The 13,893-nt window shown below is 44.5% G+C and overlaps 1 protein-coding gene across 1 annotated transcript in view; it reads left to right on the top strand.

Moving 5' to 3' along the window:
• The window catches only part of Adgre1 (adhesion G protein-coupled receptor E1), a 94,489-nt gene that overhangs the window by 60,605 nt on the left and 19,991 nt on the right, over nt 1-13,893 (top strand). The window contains exon 14 of the mRNA XM_055617768.1: nt 5,016-5,200. Within this exon, the coding sequence (XP_055473743.1) occupies nt 5,016-5,200 (185 nt within the window). The remainder of the gene's footprint in view (nt 1-5,015; nt 5,201-13,893) is intronic.

The following is a 13,893-nucleotide window of genomic DNA, read 5'->3' as shown; positions in this document are numbered from 1 at the left end:
GGGCCTGGCAGTAAGGGATTTTGTGTTTTTTATTGAGCATCTGGGCAGGTCTCTCTCTCTGTAGTCCTGGCTGTTCAAGAAATACCCATGTACACCAGGCTGACCTTGAGCTCACAGAGATCCTCCTGCCTCTGCTTCCTGAGTGCTGGGATCAAAGGTGTATGCCACCAAGCGTAGCTTTACTATATGCAAAATTTTATCCTTCTACGTCAAAAATTCCAGTATGGATGGGAGACTCCTCTAGCTGAGGGGCTGTTGGTAGCTGATGGGTGCTTGGGAGGGAAAGTTAGTTTTCTTCAGAAATGTGGCTCTGGGTAGAGTGCCCAGATTCCAGCAGATGGTTCTATGTACAGGCAGCACAAGGTGGACTCTGGGGATCTCTCTCCCCACTGCTCGTCCTTTTGTTCTCCCTTTCTCCTCCCTTCCTCCCCATTTCTTTGCTTTTCTGACTTAAGCCCTGTGCTGGTTAGTTTTAACTACCACCTAGACAGAACCTGGAGCTATCTGGAAAGAGTGTAGTGAGGGACTGACCGGGTCAGGATGGCTGTAGATGTTTCTGTGGGTGGTCTGACTTACGTTATTTGATATGGGAAGACCTGGCCCAATGTGGGCGGCATCATTCCCTGGACTGTGTGAGAAGAGAAGAAGCAGGCTGAATAGTGCAGAGAGAAGGCGGGCAGAGTGTTCACTCTCTTTGCTCTTGACTGTGGGTGTGATGTGGCTAGTTGCTTGAATTCCTGCTCTGAAAAGTTTTTTTTTTTTTTTTTGGCTATTTTTGTTGTTGTTGTTCATTCATTTGCTTTTTTATTTTTTATTTTTATTTTTTTAATTTTTTATTAATTACACTTTATTCATTTTGTATCCCCCCATAAGCCCCTCCCTCCTCCCCTCCCGATCCCACCCTCCCTCCCCTTTCTGCATGCATGCCACTCCCCAAGTCCACTGATAGTGGAGGTTCTCCTCTCCTTTCTGATCTTAGTCTATCAGTTCTCATCAAAAGTGGCTGCATTGTCCTCTACTGTGGCCTGGTAAGGCTGCTCCCCCCTCAGGGGGAAGTGATCAACGAGCAGGCCAATCAGATTATGTCAGAGGCAGTCCCTCTTCCCATTACTATGTCACCCACTTGGACACTGAACTGCCATGGGCTACATCTGTGCAGGAGTTCTAGGTTATCTCCATGAATAGTCCTTGGTTGGAGTATGAGTCTCTGGGAAGTTCCCTGTGTTCAAATTATTTTGTTCTGTTGCTCTGCTTGTGGAGTTCCCATCCCCTCCAGCTCTTACTATTTCCCACTTCTTACATAGAATTCCATTCACTCTTCCCGACAGTTGGCCATCAGGCTCAGCATTTGCTTTGACAGTCTATACTGCAGAAGCTTTCAGAGGCCCTCTGTGGCAGGTTTCAAGGTTGTTTCCTGTTTTCTTCTGGCTTTCAGAGGCCCTCTGTAGCAGGTTCCGAGGTTGTTTCCTATTTTCTTTTTCTTCTGATGTCCATCCTCTTTGCCTTTCAGGATGGGGATTGAACATTTTAGTTAGGGTCCTCTCTTTTGCTTAGTTTGTTTAGATGTACAGATTTTAGTGGGTTTATTCTATGTTGTATGTTTATATGAGTGAGTATATACCATGTGTGTCTTTTTGCTTCTGGGACAACTCACTCAGGATGATCCTTTCCAGGTCCCACCATTTACCTGCAAATTTCATGATTTCCTTATTTTTCATTGCTGAGTAATACTCCATTGTATAGATGTAGCACAGTTTCTGCATCCATTCTTCAGTTGAGAGGCATCTGGGCTGTTTCCAGCTTCTGGCTATTACAAATAAAGCTGCTACAAACATGGTTGAGCAAATGTCCTTTTTGTGTACTTGTGCCTCTTTTGGGTATATGTCTAGGAGTGGTATGGCTGGATCTTGAGGAAGCGCTATTCCTAGTTGTCTGAGAAAGCGCCAGATTGATTTCCAGAGTGGTTGTACCAGTTTACATTCCCACCAGCAGTGGAAAAGGGTTCCTCTTTCTCCACAACCTCTCCAGCATGTGTTGTCCCTTGAGTTTTTCATCTTGGCCATTCTGATGGGTGTAAGGTAAAATCTCAGGGTCGTTTTGATTTGCATTTCCCTAATGGCTAATGAGGTTGAGCATTTCTTTAAGTGCTTCTCTGCCATTCGATATTCCTCTACAGAGAATTCTCTCTTTAGCTCTGTTCCCCATTTTTTAAGTGGATTACTTGGTTTGTTGCTTTTCAGCTTGTTTAGTTCTTTATATATGTTGGATATGAGTCCTCTGTTGGATAAAGGGTTCGTGATGATTCTTTCCCAATCTATAGGCAGTCACTTGTTTTGATGACAGTGTCCTTTGCTTTACAGAAGCTTTTCAATTTCATGAGGTCCCATTTATTGATTGTTGCTCTTAGAGCCTGTGCTGTTGGTGTTCTGTTCAGGAAGTTTTCTCCTGTACCAATGAGTTCTAGGGTATTCCCCACTTTTTTTTCTAGCCGATTTAATGTGTCTGGTTTTATGTTGAGGTCTTTGATCCACTTGGACTTCAGTTTTGTGCAGGGTGATAAGTATGGATCTATTTTCATTTTTCTACATGTAGACATCCAGTTGGACCAGCACCATTTGTTGAAGATGCTATCTTTTTTCCCTTGTATGGTTTTGGCATCTTTGTAAAAAATCAGGTGTCCGTAAGTGTGTGGGTTTATTTCTGGGTCTTCTGTTCGATTCCATTCTGAAAAGTTTTAAAGACTAGTGAGTTTATTAACACAACAGTAAGTAGATTAAATGAGAGAGAGACAAAGAAAACCTTTAGGTGTATTTATTTACATCTATCTATCTATCTATCTATCTATCTATCTATCTATCTATCTATCATCTATCATGTGTATGCACGTCCATGATAGTGCATACACATGATAGATGATACATGCATCTATCATGCATACATGCATGCATACATGCACACACACATATCAAGGCATACAAATGGCAGTTAGGCAACGTTCAAGAGTCGGTTTGCTTCCCTCCTTCACTATGTGGGGACTGTATGAAACATAGACCTTCAGGCTTGGTGACAAACATTTTCCCCTAATGAGCCATTTCTCCAGCTCCAGGTGTCTTTACAATGGCTGTGGATGTGATTCTGTGGCTTCTAAGTTACATTGGTCATTGGTGTCATTTGCCTATGAGTTATTGTGTAAGGCACTAGGCAGTGAGCAGGAGCCATCACACACCCCAGTCAGGGACACCCCTGGTTGAACATGGAACTGGAAGCATATGCTCCGAGGCAGAGAAGGGTAAAACAGCTTCTTCCTCAGGGCCTGTAACCGGTTCTATGCATTGATGGACCACTGCAACAATAGGAAAAAAAATGGAGAGAGGGTTTTCCTCCCTGCTGGTTCTCATTTTGGGTGAGAAAAGTGAACTGGATCCAACAGTCAGGGTTGTAAATATCCTCATGGCCATGTGAGGTGCTATGCGATGCACCTTCTCATAGTGGAAAACAAAATGATAATTATTTTCCAGCAAGTTTTATGCCATGTAAATTTAAGAGGATTCGTATCTCCCTAACTTGACGGTCCCTTTTGTGTGATGAACTGTTCCTCATGGTAAAGACAGAAGTGTTGCTGGTGATGGTCAATGTTCTCAAGACAACTTTGTCACGAGGCACGCCACACCAAACACGTTTGCCTGCAGATTTAAGAATCTGGTAGCCGTCCTAATGACTCTTATGTGGCTGCTGTGTTACCCAGGTTTTGATTTTTCTAAGAGGCTAAAAGGTCTTTGCCCAGGCCTAATTGGGCTGTCGGGGTCGGAAAGAGAATAAGGGAACCTTTGGCCAATATCGGGGAGTACTCCAACCTAGAGGCCTCAGTTGTTCCACAGCCATATCCAGTCCCACTCAAAGGGGCCAACCAAATATATATATATATAGAGAGAGAGATAGAGCCTCCTCCCTCAGAATTTGGAAGCTTAGGCCCTTAGGCAGGAGAACACTCACACTTTTTCACTCTAACTGGAGGTTTTGTTACCGCATGTCTCAGCTGTCCTCCGTTCAGCGGGAGCCTGGATTTCAGCTTCCAGACGGACAACAGGGTTCCTTTTCTCCTTTTCTCTCAGGGTCAGTTAAAGCACATTAGGGTGAGGCCCATGTGTACTAGGCCGGGATGTGGAACGGGTTTTCCAGGCGTGTTACGATTCAGCCCTTTTAGAACGGAAACTTGGGTGTTCCAAAGCCTATGGCGATAACAAAGTGTTACAGCTCTTGGTTAAGCTGCTGTGCTGAGCACGGCAGAGGTTTGGGTGAAAGCCCATGCCTGGTGGGTTTGCAGCCAAGACACAGGCCTGGTGAGGCCCAGGCCCAGCTGGAAGAGGGCATGTAGGCTGAGAAGCGGGCCCAGCAGGGAGTGTGTCACCTGCTGCTGAGGTAGTTCTGCGTGCAGGTGAACTGGGTGGACGCCAGCTGTGGTGTGTCAAGCCCCGGGGGGCCCAGAATCTTGCTCTGGTTGGGAGGCTAATCGATGGGGAAGGGGCCCTCTTTCCCCTAGGAGAAATGGTGAATCACAGGCAGTCATGGGGGAAAGCTGGTGGATCATGAAGCCAGCCAGCCAGCTGCCAGCCAGCCAGCCAGCCAGCCAGCCAGCCAGGAGCACGTTTATTTGAAATCAGGAATTTATAACCTTGGCCAGTGGGAGGAATTTTGAGGGTGAATGTGTTTGATTCACTGGGGCCAAGAGGTCAGGGATACTGGATTTACATGTAGTGGCACAGTGCCTCATTTTCCATGCAGTAGCATGGTCCTGTCACAAGAAGAACACAGTACCTAACTATCCTATGGGTGGGAGAATCTCACCCAATTGCAAGTCCATGTGCCAGCTGTGTGTTTACGTGTTGCCTGTGCTCACATGCTGACTGTGTGCATGTGTTGCTCGTGTGCGTCTACATGGCCTGTGTGCATATGTGCCATCTATAACAGCCTCGGAACAAACAACTCACTTTCTCCTTTCTTTTGGGGACATACAGGGACCCCAGGAGTGGCTTTTGTGTCCTTTGCACACATGGAATCAGTTCTAGATGAACGCTTCTTTGAAGGTGGCCAGGCTTTCTGGAAGCTGAAGATGAATTCCCGTGTTGTTGGCGGCACCGTGACCGGAGAGAGGAAGGAGGGCTTCTCCAAGCCTGTCGTCTACACCCTCCAGCACATCCAGGTGTGTGCGGGATCTCCCGAGCCCTGGCTGCCTACTGAGCCGTCCTACCCCTCAGCGGCTATGTCACCTACTTAAGAGACAACTGGTCACAGGTCTGGATGAAAGAATGAATCCCCATTGCTCCTTTACTAAGAGAGATCCTGGGTGGCCTCTTTTAAGTTTCCTCAGTGGTGACACACTACAGCTTATGATGAAACAAGTATTCACATTCATATGCATGTATGTATGCATCATGGTGTACCATGCATACATGTGCTTCTGAGTGTGTGTTTGTGTGTGTGTGTATGTACACGTGATAGCTAAAGATCAATGTTGAATGTCTTTATTGTGCTCACCTTATTTTTTTAACTTTTATTAATTACACTTTATATCCCCCCATAAACCCCTCCCTCCTCCCCTCCTAATCCCACCTTCCCTTCCTCTTCTTCACACATGCCCCTCCCCAAGTCACTGATAGGGGAGGTCCCACTCTCCTTCCTTCTGATCCTAGTCTATTAGGTCTCATCAGGAGTGGCTGCATTGTCATCTTCTGTGGCCTGGTAAGGCTGCTCCCCCTTCAGGGTGAGGTGATCAAAGAGCAGGTGACTCAGTTCATGTCAGAGACAGTCCCTCTTCCCATTACTATGTAACCCACTTGGACACTAAACTGCCATGGGCTACATCTTGCAGGGGTTCTAGGTTATCTCCATGCATGGTATTTGGTTGGAATATCAGTCTCTGGAAAGACCCCTGTGCTCAAATTTTCTGGTTCTGTTGCTCTCCTTGTGGAGTTCCTGTCCTCTCCAGCACTTACTATTTCCCACTTCTTTCTTAAGATTCCATGCACTCTGCCCAACAGTTGGCCATGAGTCTCAGCATCTGCTTTGATAGTCTGCAGGGCAGAGCCTTTCAGAGGCCCTCTGTGGCAGGTTCCTAACTGTTTCCTGTTTTCTTCTTCTGATGTCCATCCTTTTTTCCTTTCAGGATGAGGATTGAACATTTTAGTCAGAGTCCTCCTTCTTGATTAGTTTCTTTAGCTGTACAGATTTTAGTAGGTTTATTCTATATTATATGTCTATATGAGTGAGTATATACAGTGTGTGTCTTTTTGCTTCTGGGACAGCCCACTCAGGATATCCTTTCCAGTTCCCACCATTTACCTGCAAATTTCATAAATTCCTTATTTTTCATAGCTGAGTAATATTCCATTGTGTAGATGAACCACAATTTCTGTATCCATTCTTCGATGCTCATGGCTTGGTAGGATTAACATAGTAAAAATGGCCATATTACCAAAAGCAATCTACAGATTCAATGCAATTTCTATCAAATTACCAACACAATTCTTTACAGACCTTGAAAGAAGAATTCTCAACTTCATACGGAATAACAAGAAATCCATTGCTAAAATAATCCTCTACAATAAAAGATCTTCAGGAGGTATCTCCATCCCTCATCTCAAGCTGTACTAAAGAGCAATATTACTAAAAACTGCATGATACTGGCATAGAAACAGAATGGTGGATCAATGGAACCGAACAGAAGACCCAGAAATAAATCCACACACCTATGGATACTTGATTTTTGACAAAGATGCCAAAACCATACAATGGAAAAAAGATAGCATCTTCAATAAATGGTGCTGGTCTAACTGGATGTCTACATGTAGAAAAATGCAAATAGATCCATACTTATCACCCTGCACAAAACTAAAGACCAAGTGGATCAAATACCTCAACATAAAACCAGACAAATTAAATCGCTTAGAAGAAAAAGTGGGAATACCCTAGAACTCATTGGTACAGGAGACAACTTCCTGAACACAACACCAACAGCACAGGCTCTAAGAGCAACAATCAATAAACGGGACCTCATGAAACTGAACAGCTTCTGTAAAGCAAAGGATGCTCACCTTACTTTTTAAAGATTTAGTTTTTCATCAGTTTATGCACTTTTCATCCCGATTGCAGCTGCCTCCTCCTCTCCTCCGAATCACACCCTCACTCACTCCCCTTCTCCTCAGAGACCAGAAGGTCTCCTGTAGGTACCCATCTGCTCTGGCACATCAAGTCGTAGCAGGACTAGGAGCATCCTCTCCCGCTGAGGCCAGACAAAATGTCCCAGTTAGGGGAAAGGGATCCAAAGGCAGGCTAGAAAAATAGAGGCAGCTCCTGCTGCCAGTTAGGGGATCCACTTGAGGACCCAGCTGCACATCTGCTACATACGTGTAGGGGACATAGATGCAGCTCATGCTTGATCTTTGGCTGGTGCTTCAGTCTCTGAGCCCCCAAGGGCGCAGGTTAGTGGGCTCTGTAAATCTTCTTGTAGTGTCCTAAATCCTTCCAGCTTCCTCAGTCCCTCCTCCTGCTCTTCCACAAGACTTTCTGAGCTCTGCCTAATGTTCGGCTGTGGGTCTCTGCATCTGTTTTCACTAGCTGCTGGATGAAGCCTCTCAGAAGACACTTATGCTAGGCTCCTGTCTGCAAGCGTAGCAGAGTATTATTCATAGTGTCAGGGTTGGCTCTCTCTCGTGGGGTGGGTCTCAGGTTGGGCCAGTCATTAGTTGGCCATTCTCTCAATGTCTGCTTCATCTTTGTTCCTGTACATCTTTCAGACAGGACAAACTTCGGATAGAAGGTTTTGTGGGTGCGTTGGTGTCCCCCTCTTTCCACTGGGAGGCCCACCTGGCTACAGGAGGTGGCCATTTCAAGCTCCTTGTCTCCTGCTGGTAGGAGTCTCAGCCACGGTCACCCCCACAGACTTCCCAGAGCCTCTCGCATTCCAGGAGGTCCTCCCAGAGATGCCTGACCCCAGTGATTCACCCCCAATCCAGTTATCTCTCTGGGTTTTCTGCGTACCTTGTCTCCACCTCATTCCCCTCCCCTCTTCCTCTCCCACCCAGTTTCCTCCCTTCCTCTCTGCACCTCCAATGTCTATTTCCCCTTCTGAGTGAGATTCAAGCAGCCTCTCTTGGGCCCTCCTTGTTACTTAGCTTCTTTGGGTCTGTGGATTTTAGTATGGTTATGTTGTACTTTATGGCTACTATCAACTTACAAGTGAGTTTATACCATGTGTGTCTTTCTGGGTCTGGGTTACCTCACCCATGATCATCTTTTCTAGTTCCATGCGTTTGCCTGCACATGTCATGATTTCTGTTTTCAAAAGCTGAGTAGTATTCCATTGTGTAAATGTACTATAGTTTCTTCGACTGAGGAACATCTTGGATGTTTCCAGATTCTGGCTATTGTGAATAAAGCTGCTATTAATGTAGCTGAGCTAGTGTCCTTGTGTTATGGTGGGATATCTTTTGGGTCTATTCCCAGGAGTGGCATAACTGGGTCTTGAGGTAGAACTATTTCCAAAGTGGTTGTACAAATTTACCCCAGAATGCTCTTTGGTTAGTGGTTTAGTCTCTGTGAGCCTTCATGGGCCCAAGAAGACCATAGGTCTTCTTGTGGTGTATTTGATATCTCCAGCTCTCTCAGTCCTTATTCCTACTCTTCCATAAGACTCTCTGAGATCTGCCTATTGTTTGGCTGTGGGCCTCTGCATCTGTTCCCATCAGCTGCTGGACGAAGCCTCTCAGAAGACAGTTATGCTAGGCTCCCGTCTGCAAGCATAATAGAGTATCATTAATAGTGTCAGGGTTTGGCTCTCTCCCATGGGATGGGTCTTGAGTTGGGCCAGTCATTGCTTAGCCGTTCCCTTGATCTCTGCACATTTTTTTAGGCAGGACAAATTTTGGGTTAAAGGTTTCATGAGTGTTGCTTTTTCTCCACATCCTTGACAACAAGTGCTGTTACTTGAGTATTTGATCTTAGCCATTCTGACAGGTATAAGATGGAATCTCAGAGTCACTTTGATTTGTATTTCCCTGATGACTAAGTATGTTGAACATCTCTTTAAGTGCTTCCTGGCCATTAGATATTCTTCTACTGAGAATTCTATGTTTAGTTTTGAACCCCACTTTTAATTGGGTTATTTGGTTTGTTAGTATTTAATTTTTTGGGTTCTTTATACATTTTGAATACTAGCCCTTTGTTAGATTTAGGGTTGATGAAAATCTTTTTCCATTCTGTTGGTTGCTGATTTGTCCTGTTGATAGCCTCCTTTGCCTTACAGAAGCTTTTCAGTTTACTAAATTTTTTTAAATTAAATTAATTAACTCAGTTTACATCTCAGTCATAGGCTCCTCCCTCCTCTCCTTCCACTTTCCCTCCCATATCCCCTCTCCCTTATCTCTCAGAATAAGGGAGCCCCCTTCAGACACCCCAGCTCACCTATTCACATGAGGACTTCCTCCCCTGTGGCTTAGTAAGGAAGTCTCATCAGGGAGAAGTGATCCAAAAAAGGCAGGCAACACTCCCCTAACTAGTGGGCCCACATAAAGCCTAAGATGCCCATTGGGCTTATTTTCTTAAAGTCTATGCATTGTAGTATGTCTATTCTGTACTATATGACTAAAATCCTCTCATAAATGGATTGGATTATTTTGTTTGTTGGTGTTTAATTTCTCGAGTTCTTTATATATTCAGAAATTATTAGCCGTTTGTCAGATGTAGGATTGGTGAAGATCTTTTCCTAATCAGTAGACTGTTTTTTCATTTTATTGATAGTGTCCTTTGTTTTACAGAAGCTTTTCATTTTTAAGAGGTCCCATTTATTAATTGTAGATCTTAGAGCTTGAGTTCCTGGTGTACTGTTGATGAAATTGTCTCTTGTGCCAATGAGTTCAAGGCACTTACCCACTTTCTCCTCTAGTATTTTTAATGTATCTACTTTTATGTTGAGGTCTTTGGTTCACTTGGACTTAAGTTTTGTGAAGGGTGATAAATATGGATCTATTTGCATTTTTCTACATGTACACGTCCAGTTAGACCAGCACCATTTGTTGAAGATGCTGTGTTTTTTCCATTGTATGATTTTGGCTCCTTTGTCAAAAATCAGGTGTGTATATGTGTATGGGTTTATTTCTGGGTCTTCAATTCAATTGAACAACCAGTCTATTTCTGTGCTGGTTCCATGCAGTTTTTATTACTATTGCTCTGTAGTAGAGCTTGAGGTCAGGTATGGATATACCCCCAGAAGTTCTATTATTTTGTATAGGATTGTTTTAGCTATTCTGTGTTTTTTTTTTTTTTTTTTTTTTTTTTTACATATGAAGTTGAGAATTGTTTTTTCAAGGTCTGTAAGAACTGTGTTGGTATTTTGATTAGAGTTGCATTGAAATTGTAGATTGCCTTTGGTAAGATGGCCATTTCTACTATGTTAGCCCTACTGATCCATGAGCATGCATGATCTTTCCATTTCTTGTATCTTCTTCAATTTTTTTTCTTCAGAGACTTGAAGTTCTTGTCATGCAAGTTTTTGACTTTTTTGGTTAGAGTTACCCTTAGATACTTTCTACTATTTGTGGCTTATTGTGAAGTGTGTAGTCTCCCTAATTTATTTCTTAGCCCATTTGTCATTTGTGTACAGGAGGGCTACTGATTTTTTAAAATTAATCTTGTATCCAGCAACTTTGGCTGAAGGAGTTTATCAGCTGCCGGAGTTCTTTGGTGGAATTTTCTGGGTTCCTTATGTATACTATTATATCATCTGCAAATATCAATTCTTTAACTTGTTCCTTTCTGATTTGTATCCCTTTGATTGCCTTTAGTTGTCTCATTGGTCTAGCTAGAACTTCTATTACTGTATTGAACAGATATGGAGAGAGTGGACAACCTTGCCTTGTCCCTGATTTTAGTGAGGTTGCTTTGAGTTTTCTCTCCATTTAGTTTGATGTTGGTTATTGGCTTGCTTTGTATAGCATTTATTATGTTTAGGTATGGGCCTTGTATCTCTGATCTGTCTAAGATCTTTTATACCTTTTGCAATATATTATTATTATTTATAATTTATTCTCTTTGTATCCCAGATGTAGCCCCCTTCCTCATCTCCTCCTGGTCCCACCCTCCTTCACTCTTCCTCCCCTATCCTTCTTCCCTAGTTCACTCTTCCTCCCCTTCTGTCTGACCCTAGCCTATCAGGTACATCAGGACTGCCTGGATCCCCTTCCTCTGTGGGCTGGCAGGTTACCCCGCCAGGGAGAAGTGATCAAGATTGCCATAATCTGTTTGTCTTTATCTTCCTGTGTTTCATTACGGATGACCATACTCTGTTTGTTTTTATCTTCCTCCATTTCTGTATGAATGGCCATAATCTGTTTGACTTTATCGTCCTCTAATTCTTTGCACATTTTATTTGTTTCCTCTATTTTTCTCTTCATAAACACAGATATAAGGCCATCTTCTTGAATGTCATTCATACTGCTGTGTCCAGGGATGCTTACCCCTGGATAACTGGCTTCTGGAGATGCCATATTGCTTTGTCTTTTGTTGGTCAAACTTTTACACTGGCCTATACCCATTGGGCTGTCTTAGGTGTTGGCTGTTAGTTTCTGGTGATTGCTGAAATCCTGGGGTGGGGAGAATCCCCTTAGCAGGAAGATGATTTTTCCTGAAGGAGGCCTCCTCAGATTTTTGGGTATGGTCACCAAATGCCTGGCGTTTCTCAGGAATTGCCACAGCTCACCTCATGCATATAGACCTCAGTGGTAACTGTGGTCTTTCTTAGTCAAGAGGGCTCCCCTCTCACTCAGAGAAGTCCTGGAGGCAGCTGCCCTGCTGTTGGGTTTCTTGCTCTGAATTTAGTGAGCTACTGTTGTTCTTACACTGTTTTCTAGGCACAGCCCTTTTGAAGAACCTGAGAGTCCCCCAGTTTGGTCAGTTTAGTTAGGTATAACTGGTTGCCCCTTGGAACAGTATCTAGGGGCTGATTTCGGGTATCCCAGGCTTCTGTAGGTCTGGGGTTGGAGCTCTGTGCTCCAGTATCCAAGCGGTAATCAGTGGCAGGTGAGCATAGCTCTCATTCGTGAAGCCTGCAGGGACCTAGAAACTTTTCCGGAGCTGGGTGTCCTGAGGTTGGACCTGATGTTTTTCTCCACCGTGGGATTTCCTTCCAACAGGGAAACCCAGTCTGTGGTGTTTTGGGGTCCACAGTTCCGTCTGGGATGGTGCATTAAACACACAGGTGCAGAGGAGTGGTGGCTCCAAGTTGGTGACTGGGCCCCTGCAGGAACACAGGAACTTTTCCTGCGAACTTTTCCTTGTGTGTATGTGGCGGGGCGATGGGAGTTGGCTGAATGCTCTAAGTCCAGACCTGCTGTTACCCTCACAGGAGGGTTTCTCCCAACAGGGAAACCCAGTCTCTGGTGTCCTGAGGCCCACAGTTATTTCTAGGATGGTGAGTCAGTCATGTAGCAGCTCTCTGGGCTGGCGGTTGAGTACCCTGTTCTGGGTTGGAGGCTGTGTACCTGTTGGACCCCAGGGCCTTTTCCTGGGATTGACTGGGTGACCTGAGGTTGGTCCCGTTTGCTTCCTTCACTGTGGAGGTTTCTTTCAACTGGAAATCTCAGTCTCTGGTGTTTTGGTCCCCACAGTTCAGCCTAGGAAAGGTGATCATGACATGCAGGTGTGTGGCTCTGGGCTGATGACCGAGTGCCCACCAACTCTTCCATGTTTTACCTGGTTGACCTGAACCAGATTGATTCCTACACCGTGGGGTTTCCTCTCAGCTGGGAAACACAATCGCTGGTGTTTTAGGGCCCAGAATTTGGTCTCTTGGTCACTGTGCCATCACTGCTGTCCTGCTCCTCAGACATAGTGTCCTCCTGGTGCTGCCATCTTGGATCCCCTCCTGGAATTCTTCTTGTGTTTTCTTTTTTGCTTCTATTTCCGTTTTTAAGTTTTGAACAGTTTTATTCATTTCCTTCACCTGTTTGGTTGTATTTTCCTGTATGTCTTTAAGGGATTCATTCATTTCCTCTTAAGGGCCTCTATCATCTTAACAAGATTGGATTTAAGGTCATCTTCTTGTGCTTCAGTTGTGTTAGGATATCCAGGGCTGCCATATGCTAGCTGGACCCTGGTGGTGCCATATTGCCCTGACTCTGTTTTTTTAAACGTGTTCTTATGCTGGTATTTAGACATCTGGTTGTCCCTGGTGTTGGCTGGATGTTCCTTATGCTTCCAGGACTCCTCAAGGAGCCAGGCAGGACTGTAGGCCTGACAGTGGAGCTCAGGGAACAACCTGTTGCTCAGCTCTGTTGGCTGTGTCCCAAATGGACCTAAATGTTCATAGGGACCTGTAGGGCTCCTCAGGAGAGTAGGCAGAACTGTGAGACAGACAATGGGGTTTGGGGGACAGTGCAAATGTCACCTCTGCTGGCTGTTTTCCTGGTTGACCCGGCAGAGGGAAACTGGCTAGTAGGTGTTTAACGGATATTCCTTGGGTCCAGCAGGCCTCCTCAGGAAGGCAGGCAGAGCCTTGGGCCAGATGTTGGAACTCAGGGGACAGTGTACAGCTTATCTCTGCTGGATGTGCCCCAGGTGGATCCAGCAGGGAGGGGACTCTGGGGGAGGGTTTAAAATTGATTTTTATTATTTATAATTATGTATGAGTTTGCCTGTGTGTATGTGCATATGAATGCATCAGGTTTCATGAAACTGGAGTTACAAGTGTTTGTGATCATCTAATATGGATACTGGGAAGCAAACATGGTTCTTCTGGATGAGCAACAAGTGTTGTTAACTGCTAAACCATCTCTCCTACATTCTCCTGTCTTGGTTTTTTTTTTTTTTTTTTTTTTTTTTTTTTTTTTTTTTTTTTTTTTT

The sequence above is a fragment of the Psammomys obesus genome, unplaced genomic scaffold (assembly GCF_907164565.1).
Source record: "Psammomys obesus unplaced genomic scaffold, mPsaObe1.curated_primary_1811, whole genome shotgun sequence".
NCBI lineage: Eukaryota > Metazoa > Chordata > Mammalia > Rodentia > Muridae > Psammomys > Psammomys obesus.
The sequence above is the reverse complement of the archived record's forward strand: the minus strand, read 5'-3'. Positions and strand labels throughout refer to the sequence as shown.